The sequence below is a fragment of the Gavia stellata genome, chromosome 14 (assembly GCF_030936135.1).
Source record: "Gavia stellata isolate bGavSte3 chromosome 14, bGavSte3.hap2, whole genome shotgun sequence".
In the NCBI taxonomy this organism is placed as follows: Eukaryota; Metazoa; Chordata; class Aves; order Gaviiformes; family Gaviidae; genus Gavia; species Gavia stellata.
The window spans coordinates 3458371-3481142 of record NC_082607.1 but is presented as its reverse complement, the minus strand read 5'-3'; the positions used below and the strand labels follow the sequence as shown (position 1 = coordinate 3481142).

At 39.7% G+C, this 22772-nt stretch overlaps 1 protein-coding gene across 1 annotated transcript in view; it reads right to left on the bottom strand.

The window, feature by feature from the left end:
• The window catches only part of DACH2 (dachshund family transcription factor 2), a 311255-nt gene extending 289440 nt beyond the window's left edge, over nt 1–21815 (bottom strand). Inside the window, exon 1 of the mRNA XM_059824400.1 lies at nt 21328–21815. Within this exon, the coding sequence (XP_059680383.1) occupies nt 21328–21815 (488 nt within the window). The remainder of the gene's footprint in view (nt 1–21327) is intronic.
• Between the last annotated feature and the right edge of the window lie 957 nt (nt 21816–22772).

Here is a 22772-nt window from a genome sequence, read left to right as displayed (position 1 = left end):
TTGGCTAAAGGCAGCTGACAGCAGATGTACAGAGAAGAACAAGAACTTGATAGACGTTCAAGAACTTGATAGACGTTCATTAACACTTCCCTGCACTGAGTAACTGGAAATTTTTCATCAAAAGTTGTATCTCTCTACAATAGCCACTCAATTTTCTTGCACTAATTTGCCTAGCCTGTCACACCCATCTACATTTCAACATTCACAGCATCCTGTAGTAAAGAGTTTTGAGTTGAGTGTATTTGAAGAACCACCTGCTTTTGTTTGATTTGAGTTTAGTAGCTGTTAATTTCACCTGTCCTCTAATTCTTACATTAGCAGAAGCAATGAACAATGACTCCCTATTCACCTTCTCCATGCCATTTGTGATTTTGCACAGCTTTATACCACCCTTCGTCACGCAATACAGGAGCTGCTCTTTACCCATCATCCTCATCATTTTTCTGGTTTTCCGCCTTCGTTTTTTTTTCCTGTGTCCTTTGGCAGGTAGCTGGAAGGAGACCAGAACTGCACTACATTCAAGATGAAAGTGCACCTTGAATTTACACAGTCACATTCCACTGTTTTCTGTCTGCTCTATACACTCTTCCAAATAATTCCTAACAATAACTTGGTTTTGACTGCTTCATGTTAAGAAATGCTAAAACAGATTATGTATATCCTTGCTAACTAGGTAATTATTCAGATACAAAATTTTACAGGCAGGCTGCCTATACAGGTTTAGAGACACAGGGACACAAGTCTGACCTGAAAGGTAAAAAGACAAGATCCTATTGTTATATATCCAATAGCAGTATTTTCTTAATAAAAATAAGAACATAAAGAGCCTTCAGGCAATCTGTTTATATTTAAATGGATCCGAAATTGATGTGCCCCATTACTGTTTCATCCTGTTCACTGGCAGAAGGTTTAGCAACCAATTAAATAAAAGACATATGTACCAGCATGCTTCATAAAGGCAAATACAATTTAAGCACTCTCACTACCCCCCAAACAATCATTCTGTCCACTGTCAAAATTAGATATAAATTTCCTGTGATATTAATAACAATAGTAAGTATATTCTGCACATACAGAGAACCATTAGAGTGTTCCAACTTAGAAACTGGCCAAAGAATCCGCTTGAAAAATATGAGATTACCACTTTCCCAATCTACACTTTACATGGCTACTAACACCGGTTTGTAAACACCGAAATCTAAAGCACTGCAGAAACCAGAACGATCCCTAGAAAGGTTTTAAGCCATGTGTCTGCATAGCCTGGAAATTCCAGCTTTACCTTCTTATGCTTCACTAATTATTTTAATGACTGCTTATTTCTCCTGACTCTTAAAACATGCAGAATATAACCAAGGGAGATTAATTTGGCAGAATACATATATTTTTTCTATATATATATAAAAAATATATATACACACACACCGCCCTTAAAGTGTAACCTAGGTACAATCTCTACAGTTTAAAGGGGACATGCATACCCTCCCAGTGTTCCCACTGTTTTTTCCCCCCTCCAGTTTCCCACAACACTTTCATACAGCTGCAATCTGAAAACCATTCCATATTCCAGCTTGAACAATAGCGAGTCACAGACAGCTAATCACAGGTCCACAGTAAATAAAGTTGACCTCTTTAATCTTTGTGAGTCATTAAAAGTAGAAGTTCAGCAATTTCTGGAAAACCAAGATCAAAGATTAGAACTTTTAAGAAATAGTAGTATGAAAATATATTAATATGATCACACAAATATGCTTCGTGTGTCATTCCACACTCATCCACTATTAGGTTCTGAAAAAGAGATTAAGCAGCATGCATCCTACTGCTGCAGAAAGCATGAGACCGTGCTGCTTTCAGTGTATCAAACTGGAGTTTCACCCATATGGGCAAAGACAGATTGGTCACAGTATTCTTGTGAAGTCAAGGAAATCTGACAAACATGGCTTTGTACCATATTATCCATGTGTCCAGAAACTATGCATCACATACTGTACACTGGAGCCATGAATATTTAAGTGTTCTACTGTTCCTCAACATTTGCCAAAACCTCTTTTCAATGACAGAATTGTGTGTATCTTCAAAAATATACAATTACCCCAACCCACAATAAGACCACAGAAGGGAATACATTTGGATTTCTAGACTAAACTAATTTGAAATTAGCAGACAAATCAATAACTTACTCAAGACCATTTCTCTATAAGAATTCCCATTGCTCCAAAATGTCACAATTGGCTTAGACCTTACCACTGATTCGGGATCTTGTTTTAAGATCATACTAGTGAAGCTGCATACTGGTTTAGTGTAATAATTTAATTTCATATGTAACTCAAACTTGATTAATATTAAAATAGCCTTTACCTTAACTGCTGCAAATATTATGACATCTACCTAATTGTTACAAATAGCGGCTCCATTAGCATGAGAGATATTAACAGCTATTGAATAGTGTTTTAAGTGCATAAATTCCAAAAACAACTGAAAGGTATTTTAATCGGTGGTTCTATTAAAACATTTCTTTGGAGGAACATATATGCTCATGAAGGTAGAGACAGTACATCCCACAGAGCGTAAGAATACCCTCCTCAAAAGCAGTAAGCATTCCAGTAGATAGAAACACTACACGAAGCAAACCCCTTTTACAGGCTCATGAATTTATGTAGCAACTTCCCTCTTCCCCTAAAGAGTCACCTGAAAACTACTGCCTGCAGTAAGACCACCCATCGTCTCATTAACATGCAGAATCACTGCCACAGAATGAAAAAAAAAATAATAATGCAAGATGAGAACACAGAAAATCAGAGCCATGCAGTGGACTCTTCCTCAAAATACTCATCACTCATGCAAACTGAATGTCCAGTTCAGGTGTCCCATTTTTCAGCACCAATATAGCTTAGGATGGGTTATTCCATATATCATACTATTATAAAACAAAGAAAAATCAAAACAGAAGAAAAAAAGTAGCAGGTATTAGCGTTCCTCCTGCTTACTTGTGTGTAATTCTTCCGCTCGTGAAGTACAAGACCAACTAGTAATTCTAATTGAAACACATTCATCTCAACTTTTCTAAGTATGCCATGCATGGGCAGTAAGCAGTTTCGAGAACATGCAGAGAGGTCAAGATTGGCTAAAAATCTCTCACACTTAAGAGACTTCACAATTTGATTAAGTGTTACTGTGGGGCACTGTGTTAAGAAAGGCTGCTAGATTTTTTAGCAACTATCATCTATCTCAGCATAGAGAATTAGACATTCTAAGCCCAACACTTAATCCACCAAGAGGAGGAACTCGAGGTAATGTACTTAAATGATTTAATACTTTCTGAACACAAACACACAACAAACAAACAAAAAAATCACAACATAGCTCTGCTACTGTACCTATCAATTGTGAAGTCTTACAAGAATGCCTTCCAGTTCAACTTCTTGCAAGACCAACAACTTAATTCATAAAATTATTTGAGATCTACCATCTGTTGTCACATATCATTACTCAATGAAAACCGCCCAGTACAGAGACAAGAAAAACATCTGAATGGGCAACTGGATAAAATAAACACCTGAGCATGCGTGGACACAAAAGTAAGAGATATCTGAATCCTTACTGCAGACCATCTTCTTCCAATTTGCCTATACGTAATAGTCAGTAAACACAGACTACGTAAGTTTTTAGAGTTGATGCTAAAATCTTAAAGATTTGCATCTGATAGAAAGCACTATTTGTAGATGCTATGAGGTATCTCAGCAGGTATCCATCCCAGATGTCCTGACCTCAGTACTACAGTCCTACCATACTAAAGTATCTCGGTGAAAAGCCATCAGGGTTGGGAAATTCAACCACATAAAGAATAGTAGCTGGATGCTGTCCACCACTCTCTCCACTGACTTATCACACGGTATCAGCGTAAGTACAAAGCCTCTACTTTTATCTCTATTGTGGTGAATATCTGAACACAGCAAATCTAAAAGGAAAAAAGAGAGAGACTAGGATTATTTGCTCCTTAAGTACCATAGAATCTCCGACCCTAAGGGGAAAACTCTTCTGCTCAAAGCCCTCATTGCGATTTAAACCCCCGATGAATCCCAGAACCTTTTAATCCAATGAGAAATCCTTTCTTCTTTTTGAAGAATTGTTGTAATTCCAACAAAATATGCTTAGGCCTTGTGTACTGAAATTACTTATACAATGTTCTCAGTACAAATATTTTGTGTAAGAGTCTTCAACAAGGTCTTCATCCTTCCTTTTGTGAAGAATTTTGGGGGTGATAATGATGAAGACACATGTAAAGATAGATGTGAACTGATTTAATTCAATCATACTGCTGGAAGGTACAGAAAGAAATGCAGCCTCCCCATCCATGAAGTGTTTACGAAAACATTCCACCAGCAATTTATGTCTGTGTCAGACAAATGAAAGCAGTGTCAGAACTTGCATTCTTTATGCTGAACCATCCAAAAACAACACAGAAAAGCCAGATTATCTACCACAGTCAGCATTTTAATTGCTTTCAAATTTAATTTGTATGAGGTTTTTTCTTTTTAAATCCCTATGACATACACCTAATCACTAACAAAAAAGATTACTTTGACATCATTGCTTTTGGCTTCTCGGTATTTATGTGGGATACCTACCTTTATAAAACAGTGTTTCCCACCTTCCCAGGAAGTTATTAAGCTTTTCTCAGATTATATCAGTAAACCTGCACATTAGCACAATACATACGTACAGGCAGGGAAACAGAGATTCCTTAATAAGGCAAATGTTGTAAGCAACATGTCCCTCAAACTTTCAAAACTGTCGTGTCATAAATAGTAAACCTCTTCCCACTATTTCATATATTTACTTCTAAAGGCCAAGAGCTGACTGAGTGAAGGCATTTACCAGATCTGTAGAAAACACAGCAAGATTTATCTTGTCTGAAAGACTGGTCTGTACCCTGCTTTTAGGGAATGTGGACCTACTGGTTATCTATGTAGCATCCTATGAATTCATATACTCTCATGCATGAATACTTCCTCATATATTTATAAAGGAATTAATACATTCTCATGTAGAAATACCTGAAGTTTCAGTTAGTCTCTAAAATATTTTTATTTTATTGGTATTCTGTATCTTAATCATGTACAGCAAGTACATCAATAACTAAGTAAAGGGAAAACAAAAGCAATGTGTTACCAAACTCTCAGCATTATCACCCAATACAAGAATTGGTTTGTCGTACCTTTAGCAACAACACACTGATAGTTTGAACCCACTGTGGGAAAGGGCCTTAAGCAGGAGAATCTGCTTATAAAGGCATGACTTACGAAAAAAAACCAGAATCTGCTTATGAAATAGAAAACATAGAAAATAGGGCTGTAAGCTCTTGGAGAGGTCAAGGCACGATTCTTTCGTAGACATATGCTTAAAATACAAATTTATGATCATCGAAACATTTAAATTTAAGCAGAGCCTCACTCACAACTCAAAGGGAAACTCGCCAAACTAGGCACAGGACTTTACCAAAGAGATGGCCGTTCTCTTTAGTTGGGCACTTGCATTTTCATATTAAAAGGCAAAGGTTTTGATTTTTTTTTTTTTTCTAACCAGCAGTTAAGTATTCTAAAAAGAGAGACTGAGATACATGAATAGAAGTATCTGACAGGCTCTGTATGATGACAAGCACTTTTACAAAAAACAAATATATGTATTCTGTCCTTCAAACTATACTACTAGTGAAGCCAGAGACACTTGCACTGCCTTGTTTATGAGAACTGGAAGAGAGACTACTAAGTGACTCAATTCTTGAACCTTAATAACTGAATTTAAAGTTAATATGGAAAATTATGGGCAAAGATCGGAGAGAAGAATTATCCTCTTATGAAAAAGATCACTAAAGCAAGGCTAGAAATAGCACAACAAGCCTTTATTATTGCTTTTTGAAAAAATACACAGATTTATCTTGTGCCGCTATAGTACCTTCAGCAGTTTCATTGTCAGGTCCCATTTTCTGCTTCCTCCATTCTCCCCTTCTCCTGATTCAAAACCATCCCTTTAACACATCATTCCTAATTAGATGATTAGTGCTTGGAAGGGCAGGAGATTAGTCATTTGCATAATTTAATCATAAAAAGAAGTTAAAGATACAGATTTTGCTGTTCGTTTGTACAATTATCTTCACCGGCCTGGGGGGCTGAGATATTAATGTGATTAAACAGTATTTCTGCAAACAGGCAACTGTGTGTCCTCTATTAAAGCAGAGCTGGAGGCAAATGAAAAATTAATTTTAGAAGACAATCAATTTTATTCTACATGACTGTAATAAATAACAGCCCATCTGCAGACAAGTCATTAGGCCCTGGGAGGCTACATGTGTCACAAAGTCTAAAAGACATACAAGGCCAAATTTTCCACCAAAACCAGGATCAGTAATAAATAGTCCACCAACTGCCATTCCTGTTCAGAAAGTACATAGGATTTCCCAGAAAATCAGCTGCGTGTGTAAAGCTCTAATCACTGACCACAATTTAAGCTTGTATAGTATTCAGAAATACAGGTACTTGGTGGATGGCCCTTCATCATGTTTTCAGTCTCAGCTTGAGAAAGTTTTCCCACCTATATTAGCGAATACCGGTAATGAACAATCCCTTGTATTTTGTGAGACTGCTACTGCTTTGAAACACAGAATCAATATGTCTTGAAGAGAACTAAAGTTTCTTAGATACCAGTTTTCCCAATACTCTGCTGAAATAGTTTTCAGTTGAACAGTTATAAAAGAACAAACCAATTTTAACATGTTCAAGAACTTGAATCAATAGCTACGAAAAAAATCAAGATTTTTATGAATTCTACCTGCAAGAATAAATCAAGAGCTGACTAAATAGCCAGGATGCTACCTATGATACTGTATACTTTATGAAATGTACATGCTTAAAGTACATATTAATTGACAGTTCCCTACTTTTTAAACTGTTAAGGTGCATAATACCTTTTTCCGCTGCTCTTTACATGCAGTCACCTCCACTTCGAATATTAAATCCCCCTCCCTTGATTAAAAATAAGCAAGATTGAGCATAATCATATTCCATATTAAGTAAGGATTTCTGAATATCAGCAATGTACAACATATGCACGGTAACAAGTTGATAGTAACAAGTTTATAGTATTCACTCTACGGAAAATATCTTCTATTTATCACAATTGGTAAACACTTTCCACAACGGGAAAAGTGAAAATTCCTACACAAGTCTGCACAAACACCCTGTAATCCCCTATTCTTGGCAACAGTTTACCAGGCAATGCAAGCATACATTTATTGACTCTGACTACTTCTAGCCCACGTAGCGCCTTTCATCAGAAGAATTAAAATACAGAGATTCTTTACCTGAATGTTTTGGGGTTCCACTATGTGCTTTCTCTATGCTTATTTTCCATATGAATATATGGACTTGAGAGTAATTAAAATCTATCCAAATATGAGATAAGTATGTAGGGGATACAGCTGATTTCCAAAGGATCCTTTCATTATTCCTCTTCTGAATTTGCAGAAAATGTTTCCTGGTGTGGACCAAAGTGACTTACAGATTAGTTCATGGATATGCATTTAGTTTTGATTGCCTTCTGTGCTCCTGATCCAAAAACCACTGAAATCAATTGAAAGACTCTAGTTCTGCAATGGTTCCATTGCAGAATTTCATCTGCAATGAGGTCAAAAGGACAAAGCAATCTCCTCCTCCACATGAGATCCAAAGCCTTCATGTTCATTCAGTCTCCTCTACAGTGTTGCATAGAAAGCTTATAGCGAAATAGTAACACATTCTTTAACTGAGTTATTAACACTTAAAATACCTTCCGTGTTAAATCTCCTGTACTTTTTTCTTTCTATCCCATGACTCAGTCAGGTTAGTTTCTGACCACCACTGACTATCTTATGTTTTAAGACCCTCAACAGCATCAGTCCACGATACACAATGGATTGAACAGAAAGACTCTATCTGCTCTGAAAAAAGGGTGGTTGAAACCAGTGTTTCAGAATAGGGCATTATGAAGAATCAACAGCACAAAAAGGAAATTTCCAATTTTGCTCACAGTCATAACAACAGAACCAAGCACTTAAATAAAAAATGTTCTTTGCACACTTACTGTCTCTAGATTTGTTCACTATCACTCAAATTCTCATAGCACTAGACATCAAAGGGGATTATTTTGGAAACAATGTGACATCAGATAAGCGACTTTGCGTGCATAAGAGGCTAAAAAAGAGCTTCTGATCCGAAAGCAGAAAAATGAACAGCAGCATCAAAAAACCCTCCAAACAAACAAAAAATTCCGCCAAAATAGGTGTTTAGAGGTTAAAAAAACCCAACCACATTTACAAGGCCAGAGGATCTACTAAGCCCCTATATCAAAATATGGTCAAGAATATCTCAAGGAACTTCTTAAAGACTTTTTTAAAATTGAAAGACAACTCAGTGACCATTCCACACAACAAATGATACCTGCAATTGTTGTCTACAATGGAATACTATTTGTCTATTTAGTTATTGTGTTGTTATTGTCAATGAGAGACCAATCTAGATGACAGGGGAAAGATGAGGCTGTGCAGCCACACAGCCACAAGCACCTGAAGGTGTCAGAGAAATTCCAGGACAGCAGAATATGGGGGGGGGGGGGGGTGTGTGTGTGTGGAAATGATAACCACAGAACAGGCACAGCAAGAAATTCTGCAATAAATTCAACATACTCTGCACACAGTGTACAGACCATCAGCTCTCTCGCAGCAATTCTAACATGCTCTGGTCATATCAGCTTATTGCACACCCACCGCACACAACACATAGCAACTTCAACCTTTCTGCCAACTCAGCCTCCCTGTTCCTCCTTTCTTCTCCCTGTAAATCAATAACCAACTCCTATTAAGAGCTTACACTTTGAGACACAACTTCACTGGAAGGCAGCAGCAGGTGGGCATAAGATGTGGTGTGTGATGTTCTTCCGTCTGTCCTTTTTCCCCCACCTAGAAAGCGGATGGATGGAGCACCTATTACTACCTAACACTGTCAGGACATTAACTTACAAATAACCACATCTCCTTCTGCAATCATCCACCCATCTCAGATAACTGAGAGGCATTGGGAGGATGGCTACACTCACATACCTTTTGTAACACCCAAGTAGAGGACAGCCAACACAAGCAAGGTTCCTACTTTTTTTCAGCTGACAAACATTAGAAAAAGTAGTTATGCGGAAACAGACAAACTTACTGTAGTTTAGGACAAGCCAACGCAACAAGACCTATCTAACTACACTTACAGATGTGATACAAGAAACAAGAATCATTCAGATCCTAATACAACTCACTATTTAAGTCAAATGCAGTGCTGGTAGAATAAGTCCCTAACCTAGCCGGCTTACATGCCAGACTTAGCAGCAGAGATGCTCAACACTGCCAGGCACTTAATTTTCTGTTAATAGCTAAATTTGGAAAAAACAACAAAAATATAGAGCTTATGCCATCATAAACTTCACACAAAAGGATAAAAAAAAGTTCTTACAAAGAGTTTCTATCTGGATCAGAATACACCAGCCTAAGAACTCAGTTGCTTGGCTTATCTTCATTCAGAGAACATGAGTTCTTAGAATGTATTTAACAGCCTACTGCCGTACTCTGAACTACTGTACAACAGTCACTGCACTACTGAGTAAAGATGCTTACAAGAAATATATCATAAATATTGAATATCTGAAAACAGACTTGCCCAGTATAGTAAAGGGTTAAATTTTTCAGTTTATAAGATTAAAAGCTAAAATCATAAACCTTTAAGGATGAGTAACTATGAACATGGAACAAACTATTAGAGGACTGCGGGGGGAACAAAATTTTGTAGAAAGCACATAAGAGGCGAGATAAGTGAATGATCAAACCCCCCTGTAGCTTAACATGCAAGAGAAAAGCATTTCATGAAACTGCAAGATAGAAATTTCTTGAGTTCCAGTGGGAAGAAACAGATTTGTTTGAAACAAAAAAAAAACCCCACACAAGTTGTGCAACAAGTAAGGCAATTTATAAAAATCAGAGCAGAAAGAAGTGACTGATTATGGTCCTGATCTGAGACAAGAAATCTTAGTTCTACGGTACAATAGCAGGATCACCTAACCTTCCTATGCACTTCTAACTATGAGAGCAAGGTTCACAGTGTGTTACAGAGATCATTCTGGTCAAACCTTTTCTGAGGGCTCCTTCTAAAAGACGCACCGTGGCTGCACAAGCCAAGAGCAATACAATCACCCCTTCCACTCAGGTACAGCCCCAAGTCAGAGCACAGCATGCTCCTGTGCCACACACATGTGTAATGCAGCAGGGAGCAAAAGGTATATACAACATATTTAGGAAATCTCCCAATGAGAGCACGAAGTGCACTGACAGATCACTGTTATGTATCTTAATTCTCTGCGAAACAGTCAGAACAACCCCGTGTAGCACATAAAAATGACTTCTTAATTATGAGACACTCAACTCAAGGTATTTTGAGAAGTCACCTAGCAATACATGAAGTGCCATTTAAAAAACACCAAATAAAGCCTTACAAGCCTACAAAAATACCTCCGCAGACCTACAAATATGTATTTCAATAACAAGCTCATGCAACAGAGAAAACACGTTGAGGTCATTACCTTAGGTCCTGTTTCAGTATTCATATTCCGCTGGTTTTTAACTGCCAGCATTTTAGTACCTTGTTCTGTTTGGGGGTTTTTGTTGTTGGTTTTTGGGTTTGGTTTTTTGTTTGTTTTGTTTCTTAAACCTGTACTTTAATTCTCACTGGAAAGACCTGACATTTTTTCTTACTTATATTTTTCAGTATTATCTCAGAATCTTTTTAGAAAATTGCCCTCCTTCAGCACACAGTGACGTTTAAAAGTATGAGGACAAGAAGAGGCAGCTCCAGAGACCTGCAGCAGTGAAGCAAGGTGCCTTCATCAACTTTGCAAAAAACAACAGGGATAATGTTTCACAGACACCAGACATTTTCTGATTAACCGTTACAAAAACGGTCTATTAGCTATCACGTAAAACTTGTACTATGCAGAAACAACTGTTACATGTATAAGAAAAAGCATAATGCAGAATGTTTTAAATATACTGATTAGAAGTTCTAAATTAAACTAAAAATATTTTTTTTCTTTAAACTAGCTTGATCTTCTTAATTAGCAACTCTTAAATTACTATAACATACAAGTAACTAAATCCCCCTACTGGTATGCTGTCTGTGCCAAGAGCTTTCTTCCAGTCATCCTTTTTCCTTTCTTTTTTTTTTTAATTACAAAGAAAGAAATATTCCTTCTTGAGTAGCAGTGGGGAATAAGACCAGTCAGCTCCTCAGCACACACATATAGGATTTCAGGAAATCATTTGTGAGACAGAGAAAGCACGATCCGAATACGACACGGTTGCTTCACAGAGAGTTACAACTCTCACTCTGCTCCAGTAAGGACAAACACAGAGGCAGAGTATCCATTCTGGTCTGCTCGAGCGCCTCGTCGGTAGGGCAGTGATCAGGTCAGTGGCTTGCCGTGACATCTATTCACAGCCTCAACAACTCCCACATAATCCCGTCATCCCAATGAATGCCAATAAAAGCTTTCTTCCACGGCACAGTTATTTCTATTTTGTAAACTGGTTGCCCAGAGAGGCTGAGAGTCTCCATCCTTGGAAATATTCAAAATCTGACTGGACATGGTCCTGGACAACCAGCTCGAGCTGACCCTGCTTAAACAGAGGAGTTGCACTAGATGATTTCAAGAGGATCCTGCCAACCTGAAAAATTCTGTGATTCTGTGAAACACGTTAGATTTGGGACTCTGTACATGTATGGTGTAAAATAATTTCTATTAACTTTTTAAATAATAATTTTTTTTTTAATTCCACTGTCCATACAGGTTGGTAAACAGGAGAGAAAAATGTTCTTTTGACTGAAAACACCATGAGGGCATCCCAAGCTAAAAGTTCTCTTGCCACAGACTGGACAGAAATAGAATTACATGCTGAGAATGTTACTCACTTACCTGGCTATGAGAAGTATCAATAAAATTGAAGACTTAAAGTAAGGGCACCAAGATAGTACATATAGCCACCTAAGTTCATTTAGGAAGTGTAGTTCATGTCCATAGCAAATGCAATTTAAACTAAATTTCTGGGTTATTCCAAAGCCTCTCTCTTTATAAAAATATGTATGCTACATTTTCCAAAAATCAAAGTTGATTTCCGTGGTTTAGGAGCGAGGCTTTGGAATAATCCAGAAATTTAGATTAAATTGCATTATGTGTATATGTGTGCACATATTATATGAATCAATATGTGTGTACATACATTAACTACAGAAATCCCCTATTAAATCTAACTTCCACTTTTACTTACAAGGTAGTTGAAATGTGTTATCTGATATAATATGAAAACCGTGCTCACAGGAGCCTATGGCTGGGAACAACAGTGAAGACGACTGAGAACAATGAGTGCAAAACAATGTGGAAAAATAGCATTAAGATTCTTTCCACTAAAAATCAGAGCTACCTCTGTTCAAAATGCTCTTAGGACTTGAAGGGGTTCATCCTACCAGAGAAAAAAAACCCCAAAAACATAGAGGTGGCATTCAAAAGAGTAAGCACCACCTTCTGGCACGAAGAATATTTCTGCTTCTTAGCACAGGAAACCCTTAACAGTCTTTAGAAGCTGGTGAGATGTATCAGGTTGAGTCTTGAATAGACTAACTGAAAGGAAAGTGCACTGATGATGCAAAACATGACATATTTCAGTACACTCTAGTCATAAACAGACTAGACTGCACATACTTTTAGACCAAATAAAATAGGTATCATCTTGATTCTAAAAATATATTTTTCACCCAAAGCCCCCAAAGTAATTTTTCCTTTGCTTTTCCCTATTTAACCATGAGGTATTCAAGCAAAATAATCTATTTTATAGAACGAGCGCAACTAAAAATAATCCAAAATCATTACAGAAGACAACCCCAAAATTCTAGGTCTACCCTAGACTTCATATGTCACACACACTACAGCTAGTGTTGAGGGCAACTGAACTTGTGAATTGAAGTGGAAGAAGATTTCAAAATATTTAAGATTTTCACCTGATTCACTGACACAATACATCACAGAAGCTACCTAGCTCAAAGAGGACAGAAAACTAGTTGAATTGCTGGGAAAAATCTGAAGGAACGTACACTAAGGATCTTTTCAGTACTTACATTCCTGTTGTTTATTATAAAACACATTTCATTTCAATACTTCGGTGTCTATGTGCCAAATCCTTAACTAATACTGTCACTAGAAACCTTCAATTAATGACAATATTAACGGAGCTTTATATAGCATAGATAGTAGAACACATGCACACTATAGCTAGATACCTCAAGTTTTGCACATTACTAGTAAAAAGCCCATTAATAAAGAATAATCCAATAAAAGCACTGTTTGTGATGGCATTACCATACTTTTTAGTATAAGTAAAAAGAGTCTCCCTTCTAAATAACTACTAAATGCTTAGAGTTCTAACATATTGCTGCAAGCTATAATGGTTATAACTGTTAATCCAATACACCTTTTATACAAACCCATAAACACATGAGTGGAAAAATAGCACAGATGTTCATCTCTAATGCAATTTCCATTCAATTTCCTAAGTGCAGTCCCTGTGTGCAAACTAGCTTAACGTTATGTTTAGCTTGCAAATTCTTTTAATAAATAATGAATGCAATAAAACTGGTAGATCAATGGCAAGCTGAGAAATCATAAAAAAAAGCCTTTTGTGCTCATGCTGTTGCCGATTCCAAACTTTAATCCAGCAACTGATCAATACTACTTTTTCTTTTTAACCCATCACATAAATAGCAGATAGACTAGATGTAGGTTAAACGCTGTTACCAGATATCAATTTCCAGAAACTTGATAAGATCAGACACAACTGCAATCGAACATTTTATACCTTAACATATACACAACAATATACACTGCTAAACATTATTACTCTACAGAGCGTTAAAGTGTAAAGTAAGCACTATTCATTTGGTTTAGTTCTTACTTTTTGGGGAAGTGGTATTTGTAACTGAGTCAAGAAAGGCTCTGACACAATATACTTTAATGAGCAAAATGGGCTTAGCAGGTCAAGATGTACTGACAAGGAAATAGAATCTCCCCACACTTGCTAGCAACAATAAACTTTATATGCGCACACAAAACAACATAGCTGTGCTACCAAAAAGAAAGCAAAGCAAACAAATTTATGTTTTACAGGATTTGGATATTGGAACCTTCTGGGGCAGGTATCCAAGTACATTAGTTAATAGGTATCGGTGTTTCTTACAGGTTGTAGAACAGGGGGAGAGGGGAAACCCTATTACTAAGTCACTTTGGATAACCATGCTTTACCAAGAGGGAACAAAGATCAAAAGCGTGTAGCCCCAAGGGACAGTTTTAATATCAAGCAGGATAAATCTAAATCACTAAGAATCGTTACTAACATACTTGTGCTTGGTAATGCATGTTTAATCATAACATATAAAAAAACCTTCCCTTAGCTTATACCAAAGGAACATGTCACTGACGGTAATAACTCTAAAGTATCCTCATTATGTCTGGTTTTGCTATTAGTATTGTTTATGCAAATAATCATGAAAATGCTGCATTTCCGTACACCTACAGGGTTTTATTACACTGAAAATCACATGGAGAACTTATAAAAGAAACGAGATGGGAATTTTCTAGGTATTTTAAGGTAAGGATTGGGATACTTTTGTTCGTAACTTTGGAAAATCCAAAATTACCATTTCTGGAAGAGGCACAGAAAAGAGTAAAGATCCTACATTCAGCAAGAACAAGACCAGACCCAAAAATGTAGCGTCCGTTTGAAAACGCCGTAGACACATAATTCTTTTAAATGCAGGTTTTAAGCAAATACGTCCCACCTTTGACGAGAAGGGCTCAGATCCTAGAAATATTTATAAGTTCTTTGCCCTTGTTCTGGCAAACTTCCACTGGCATGAAAGGGAGGTTCACCTCAGCAAAGTCAAAACAGGGACTTTACGGCCCAGATTTCAACACCTCTTTAATATTGATACTGACAAACAGCCCTTACACAATGTGAATTCCAGCCTGTAAGCAATGAAATAAACAAGATACAATTCTTGAAAACATCTAACAATGCTCATTCTAAATATTTTCTGCAAAATTACCTAGGTAGGTAGATACTAGTTTCTCACTCTAAGGCCACTGCCACACAACAAAACATGATTTTTCTAATGCAGTGATTTTTGCTGTGCTCCTCAGTTCTACCCAAGTTGATTTTCACCTGCCTTTAAAACAAACGCACACACACAAACAGAGGCTGCATGTCCAGCCATAGCCCCAGTGTGAGAATAACTTCCCATCTACAGAGCTGGTCACTTCTGGAGGCTTTCTAAGTATAATGCTATTGCCACGCATTGATATATTGGTGAAAGAAAGGCAAATATAACAATGCTAAAGCTTAAACTCATTTGAATAAACTGTGAACTTCTATTACATATATTGTTTCCTTTACCAAATTGGAACTACTGGAGCAAGAATACCAAGAATGCCAACATAAATCTAGATCTGTTACAGCCAGTTTCTCCAATTTATTCTCAGAAGCCTTAATGACAAAAAGTCTAAGTTCTTCTGTTTAGGGGAGAGATTAGGAGAAGGAACATTTGCGATATTTTTAACATTAAAATAAAGCATCACAGAGAAAGAGATCAGGTTTAACAAAATGACTGAAGCAAATCACAAAATACTATTTTATCTTCTAAAGAAAAACAAGGAAGACCACAAGTGGTTTAATAAACACTAAGGAATAAAAGCCAATAAAAACTGTGCGTAGCGTACTTGGGAAATAGATCTTCATTATTCATGGCAGGTTACTTTACACTTTGTGCAACCTTTTCCAGAATTTAAAACCGTTCCACAAAGACACATTCCAGCCTCTTTTATGATTTGCGTTCCACAGGTTCTGCTCCAAGATAATGGATACCAGACTATTCAGATCAAAAATTAACGGTGATCGACAACTTTTCTAACATATCTGGCACTAAATGATAAGTAACAACAGAAACATAATAAACATGTTTTCCTATTTTAAATGTAACAGATGTTGAATCCAGACACATTTAACTTTAAAATAAAATTATTAGTAAGAGTTAAAAAAACAAAAAAGAGAAAAAGCCTTACTTCAGCCTGTAATCAACTTGGACACCATGATATTCTATTTATAGCAACACTTTTAACATGTTCTAGTCTTATATTATTTATTCAGATCATTCCTATTACAATGAAATATTAATGTTGAGAAAGTGGTTACTCTATTAAGGAGCTATCCTATGTTTAGATTTTAATATTGATCTCCGCTATTTTGGAATAATTAATCATTCTGTATGAAACTGTATTTGTCTGACTTTGTGTTATAATACGATCAGAAGTTTAGCATCTTCCCCACAATGATGCCACGATTAAATTCATGTTTTGACCTATTCCTAAAGGCAATTTAGTTATTCCAACAGAAGGGGGAAAAGGGGATACCGCCACTTTAAAAGCTTCAATCTCTTTGACATTGCTGGCAGTGTATGGGAACATTAATGCATCTGTCATGATAACAAGCTAAGAATAACATCTAGACATCAAACCGAGCAGAGAATCCATCTGAAGTGATTCATTCAGATCTGTCTCATTGATTTATTAAACACAGGGCAACATCTGCAGCCTCACAGAGCCGCTTGGCAAAATTAATGCAAGATCAATTCAAATGGAAAAAAGTGCAAAAGAGATAAATCAAAACACAATTTGCATGCAGTTCCACAATCAGGCTTATTGGGTGCAAATGCTCAATTTCCCTCCCAAAGCAAATGAGTTTAAATGTTGTTTTATCTTTGTAGAATTGTGTGATTTGAAGTGACAGTGAAGAGTTCTGCAGGTTGAAATGGTGAAAAGAAAAAAAGGAGAAGAAATGCTTGCAAAGACCTTTTGAATATGCAACAAGAATATCATTAATACCTAATTGTTTAGCTTTTTTGTCTTTGCCACAAAAACACAGTATTTTTCAGTAGTAGAAGTCTCAGTAGAAAATTACATATGTATTATGCATATACACATGCAGGAAACATACAACTACTCCATTCTGGAGGAAAAGCATGTTACATTTCAAATGGGAAGCTCTATTGCTATGAAAAAAGAAGGGAATTTTAATCAAGGCTTCGCCAGATTAGATATGCTTCTGATGAAAATATTCAAGTATTTTAGTAGTTTTGAACAAGCATAGACTTTCAAGATGTCCAAAAAGAAAGAGGGATTTTTCCAAAAGTATAATTAATCTGCTCAGAAAGCGGAAAAATTCCTTTCTGCATCTCTAGCAGAATCCACTATGCTAGTGATCTCTCTCGAGAATGTTTTAAGTGAGTCTCCTCTCTAAGGAAGAAAAGGAAACTGAGAAACTGATCATTGTTTTTATTTTAACATGCCACCACCTCCAAAATTAACCAAGTTTGGCCAACTCTGAATGCATACTAAATATTTACTTAACCAAGGAAGTTTATATAATCAGATGTCCACATTTAAAATCAATATACAAGGAAGCTCTGTGCACTGCTACATGACTGGATTGCTTTAATTATAATCTTAACATCATTCTCCTAATAAAAGATGGAGTATTGCTGACTATAGGGTAGCTTTTAATAGACAACATGACTAGACCCTCATTATCTCATAAAATAAAATGTCTGCATTTACTGCTTAAATTCATTTCTAAAGCCTTTTATTGTTTGTGAATAGCCCAAGTAATACAAAATATTAGCTTAACTACATACTTTAAATCATGAAAAATAAGCCATCACTGAAACGCTGTTTTCTGGGAAGTATTCTTGCTATTCAACTGAATAATCCAGACTATGCTTTTTCAGTAGCCAACAGCGTCCATCAAATACAGAAACCCTGTAGAATAGGTTATGATCATACTCATATAATCCTAATTTTAAGGATATATTTACCATTATAAAATGCTCTCACTATAGTTTTAAATTTTCTTTTTAAATAAAACCTCATTACAGTTTTCTACTTTAAGTAAATGTTATGCTTTACTACTAAAATTAAGCATGCATCCATAATTTAAGTAATCTTCTAAGATATCGCAAATGAGTAACTAAATTTTGTAAATATGTTGTACTCACTATTCACTTGAAGATGCTACCTGTAATGAAACGAATGGTTAGTTTCATTTTACAAACCTTGCTTTCAAATTAGATTACATGATGACAGATAACGACAATCAAAGTCGGGAACACTTTGTTTACACATGGATGAAAATCATACCTGTATCATTTAAAAAAAAAACAAAGCTCAAAGATGCCAGATATAAGTAACTAGTGTTACGTACACAGACCATAAACATACAAAAAAAACTTTCGCTTACAGGTATATTTCTCTGCAGCTCTTGTGAGCTCTGTAGACAAGCTCAACTGAAAAAAAAATGCAGTAGAATAAGCAAGTGAAGTAGAATTTCTCTTTTCTCAATTATATATAATTGATGGTTGGCATTCCAATTAAAAAAAAATTAAAAGCCTACACTAACATAAGAGATGTTGCCTTTTAAAAGTCAGCTAACATTGAAAACAATGATAGCCAGCATTTCCTACTGCTTTTTCTGGCAGCTCTTGAGTTTAATGCAGTATTTCTGCAGTATTCAAATATATATAAAAGTTTCTATAAATTAAAAAAATATATACTACAAAAGCAATGCACAATAGTCCACGTTGAAAGTAATGCCGGAGTTATGCAGTGGAACAATACATATCAAAGGGTTTGCTTCCAAAAGATCACATTTTTTCAAGACGCTACTTCCCAGGTATAGAACCTAAATAACTGTATGTATAGCTGTAACAGTTCTACCACGTTTTATTTGTTTGGTACCATGCACTGCAGTGGTTCCCAGGTCACTTCACAGCAAACAAGAATTAGATCACTCATGTATTTAGCTATTTTTAACCAACATTCTTTCCCATTGAGCATGGGCTGTTCAAGGAAAAAAAAAAAATCTGTAAATAAAATGACATATTAAGCATTCAATTAGCATGATGGAATACAATTAACATTGTGAAGCTACAATACTGAGAGGAGTTTCATATGTGCTGATAACACTTATCACGCATTACACCTGAAACCGTGAATGCAAAATACATTGATATCTGTAGGTTATTCGAACCAGTGGCATTTTCAAGAGATATAAACAAAGGTTGAGCGATGTTTCAATACCTGAGAAACATTTTAGGAAATGTAAAGTAATCTGCTATACCTGAACAGGTAAAAATACATAGCGTTTTCATAATTAGGCAGGGAGAGCTTGCGCTTACACACATGTTGAATGTACTTTCTGAGTTGAGAGCTTTGGCTCCATTCAGACGTGTTTCTGCCCTATTAAATCCCCCCTCAACAGCGCTCTTGCCACATCTTCAGCCTTTGACCAGGTCTTCGTTCCACTGACTGCTCCTTTCAGACCCTCTTAGAGCACCACTTGGCTCCTCGCTTACAGCTCCCCTGGCCTCCCTTCTCAGCTGCTCCTTGCATTACTTATTCCCTTATCCTATCACGGCCATAAGTCTTTGTCAAAGGGGAAAAAAAAAAAGTCGTGAGATACAAGTTTTAAACATTTAACACATCTCTTGATCTTAAATCGTTGGTTGCAAGACAGCAGAAATCATCAGATTGCATCTAAAGGCTGTATCATCAAATCAGATCCCGCATTTCCCTAAGGAAAAACTTTGGCACGGTCACAGAAATTAAAATGACATATTTCTTTAACGGTCAACTTTCATGCTAGTCGAGTTTCAGAAACATTTCAGAGAATCATTTAAATGTTAAATGTGTCCCTTAGTAATCTTACATTAATTTTACTCAAATACATCAGTCTCAGACCTTACTTATAACACCGTCATTTTAACAAGGCAGTGGTGATGTCACAGAGGTGCATGACATTGAAATAAACAGGGAGAAGGTGTTACAGAAACGGAACACGAGCAAGAGAAAAAGCACATACTTCAAATAAACATATCTAGGAATTGAGTGCAAGCGTCTCTAAAATGTCACCTTTAACATCAAATAATTTTAAACAAAACAAATACTGCTATTCAAGAATGGACGTCCGGTCTGCTCCTGCTTAAGCTCACACATGCGAGAACAGGATCAGGCCCCAAATTAGCGCATATTTAAGGTGCTATAAAAAAAAAACCACAAACAAACCCCACTCAACACGTTGAGTGCTAAGCAGTTAGAAATAGTGACTCAAAAAACAAAGTTATGAATATTTGGATGCTGCAAGTCAGATACCGCACTCCAAGCTCTCCGAAACAACCTCTGTGAAGAAAGTTTCCTGCCAGACAGAAAGCAGGAGCACACCGAAATGCACATGTTTCTGGAGAGGTACCTCACGAACTGCTAAACTAGGAAATGTCATCTCCAAGCACCCTGTCTTACAGCCTACCCCACTGCACCATGTATTGCTATAAAGCCCCCAGAGGGTTTTTATCAGATCGTTGTCATTTCTACAGGCAGCAGCAGCAGCTCTGAGGTCACAAACCAGGACTATAACCCCAAGTATCAGGGACCCAGCGGCGACCTCCCCCGAATACAGCCCGCTCCGGGCTTCGTGATTCCAGCACGACCGGGGGCTGCGGCCACACCAGACCTCTCGGCTGCCTGACGCAGAATTACGCCGGAACGACACCGAGCAACAGTTTGCCGGTGAGGCGCCCAGCCTCCCCCGGCGGAGATCCGCCCGCCGGCCGGGAGCGGCTGCCGCGCCGCAGCCCGCGCCCCCCCTCCGGGGAGCGAGGAATCCTGAGGAGAACTGAGAGTTTCAGCGGAAGAAAACCAGCGGAGAAAACTTCGGGGGGCTTTTTAGGAGCGTGTACGGGAGCTATCAGCTTTCCCTGCGAAGGGAAAAGTTTGAAGCCCGGCGCGCGGAACGGCCGCGCCGCTCGGCGGTCCCGGGCAGCTCGGGGGCCGGAGCAATCCTGCAAGGTTTCCCACGTCGGCACCGCCGCCGTGCTCGCCGCCCCCGCCGGCACCGCCGCACCTCAGCCCCCGCTCCCCAGGCAGCGCCCAGGCCCGGCCCGGGGCTCCCCCCGCGCAGCGCGCCCCCCCCACACGCAGCGGGACCCGCGGGGAGAGGAGAGGGGACGGGACCCGGCGCCCCCCACCCCCGGGCACGGCTCCCCGCGGGCCGCCGGCTCCAGCGGCCGGAGCGGAGCGGGGCGGGCGGAGGAAGAGCAAAGTTTTGCGGCTCACCTCGCGTTGGTGCAGTCGTTGTACAAAGTTTCGAAGTCCTTCCTGGTGATGAGCTTGCAGCGGTTGACGCCGGGCTGGATGGCCCCCAGCCCCCGCAGGATGCGGACCTGCTCCACCGTGCACACCACGGGCGATATATCCAGCCGCTTCAGCTTGGTGTAGACCGTGTGCAGCCCTCCCACCAGGTGCTTGAGGAAGAGATCAAAGACCTGCGGCAGGCAGATCAGCTCCTGCCCCTCCACGAGGAACGAGGCTACCTTCACCCCGTGCAGGTCGACCATCTTACACTCGTTGCCGCCGCCCCCGCCGCCGCCGCCCGCGCCGGCCCCGCCGCTGCCGGCGGAGAGGAAACTGTTGACGAGGCTGTTGGTGAGGCGCGGGGACTCCGCGGGGCTGGAGTACAGCGGGTCCGCCCGGAACAAGCCTGCCGAGCCCCCCGCGCCGCCGCTGGAAGTTGCGGCGATGACGGGCGGCGCGGAGACAGCCATGGCCAGCCCGGCTCCCCGCCGCGGCGCGGCTCGGCTCGGCTCAGCCCCGCTCCCCTCGCGCGCACTCTCGCCGCGCTCTTTGCGGTACTACTAAAAACAGAGCCGCGCGCCCGCCCTCCCACACGCAGCGGCCGCCGCCAGCCGCGCGCCCAGACCCCTCCCCAGCGCCGCCGGGGGGGAAGAGTGACAGCGCCCTCCAGCCAATGCGCCCCGCCCGCCTCCAGCGCGGCCTCGGCGAGTGGCTGCCGGGCGGCGGGGCGGGGCGGGGCAGCGCCGGCCGCAGCACCTGGGCCGCGGGGCGTGAGGCGGGCTGGCCGGCTCGAGGCTGCCGGCGGCGTGAGGCAGGCGCCGGCCTCGCGGGCGGGTGCGTGAGGCGAGCCCGCCCGCTTCGCGCCCCTCCTCGGCTCCCGAAAACTCCCTCTCTGCGCCGCGGGGTGGGAAAGTTTCGGTGGGCTCTCCCTGGGCCGTGAGGAGATCCCGCGGGCCCGGCCCCGGCGCTCTGAGGGAGAGGAGGGCGAGGCCGGGGCCGGCTCGCTGTAGGTCCAGGTGCTGTCCCCCTTTCCCAGGTAGTTTCAGCGGTCGCTGCGCTCTGGTACGTTCCTGAGTGTTAAAACACCTGTGCCCTGCCACAGCTGAGAGAAATGGGGAGAGAGGGTAGCAGCGCAAGTCTCTGTTAAGTAATAAATACATCTGACTTTCCACTTACTGGGAGACCAACAAGGTGTGGTTACTCTTTTCTGTGAACAGGCGGTGGAGGCAGTGGCAGACCCCGGTGATTCGGGTCTAAAGCAAACGAAGCCCCCCCAGAGAAGGGAGCGCGTGCTGCGCGGGCAGTACGGAGGGAGGTTGCAAGAGGCGTGGAAGTTGGTGGTCGGTCACAGGCAAAGTCTGTTCTCAGGGGGTCTTGCGTGTAATTGCTTGAAATGTCCAGATTCAAGTGCAGCACCAACTGTGGTT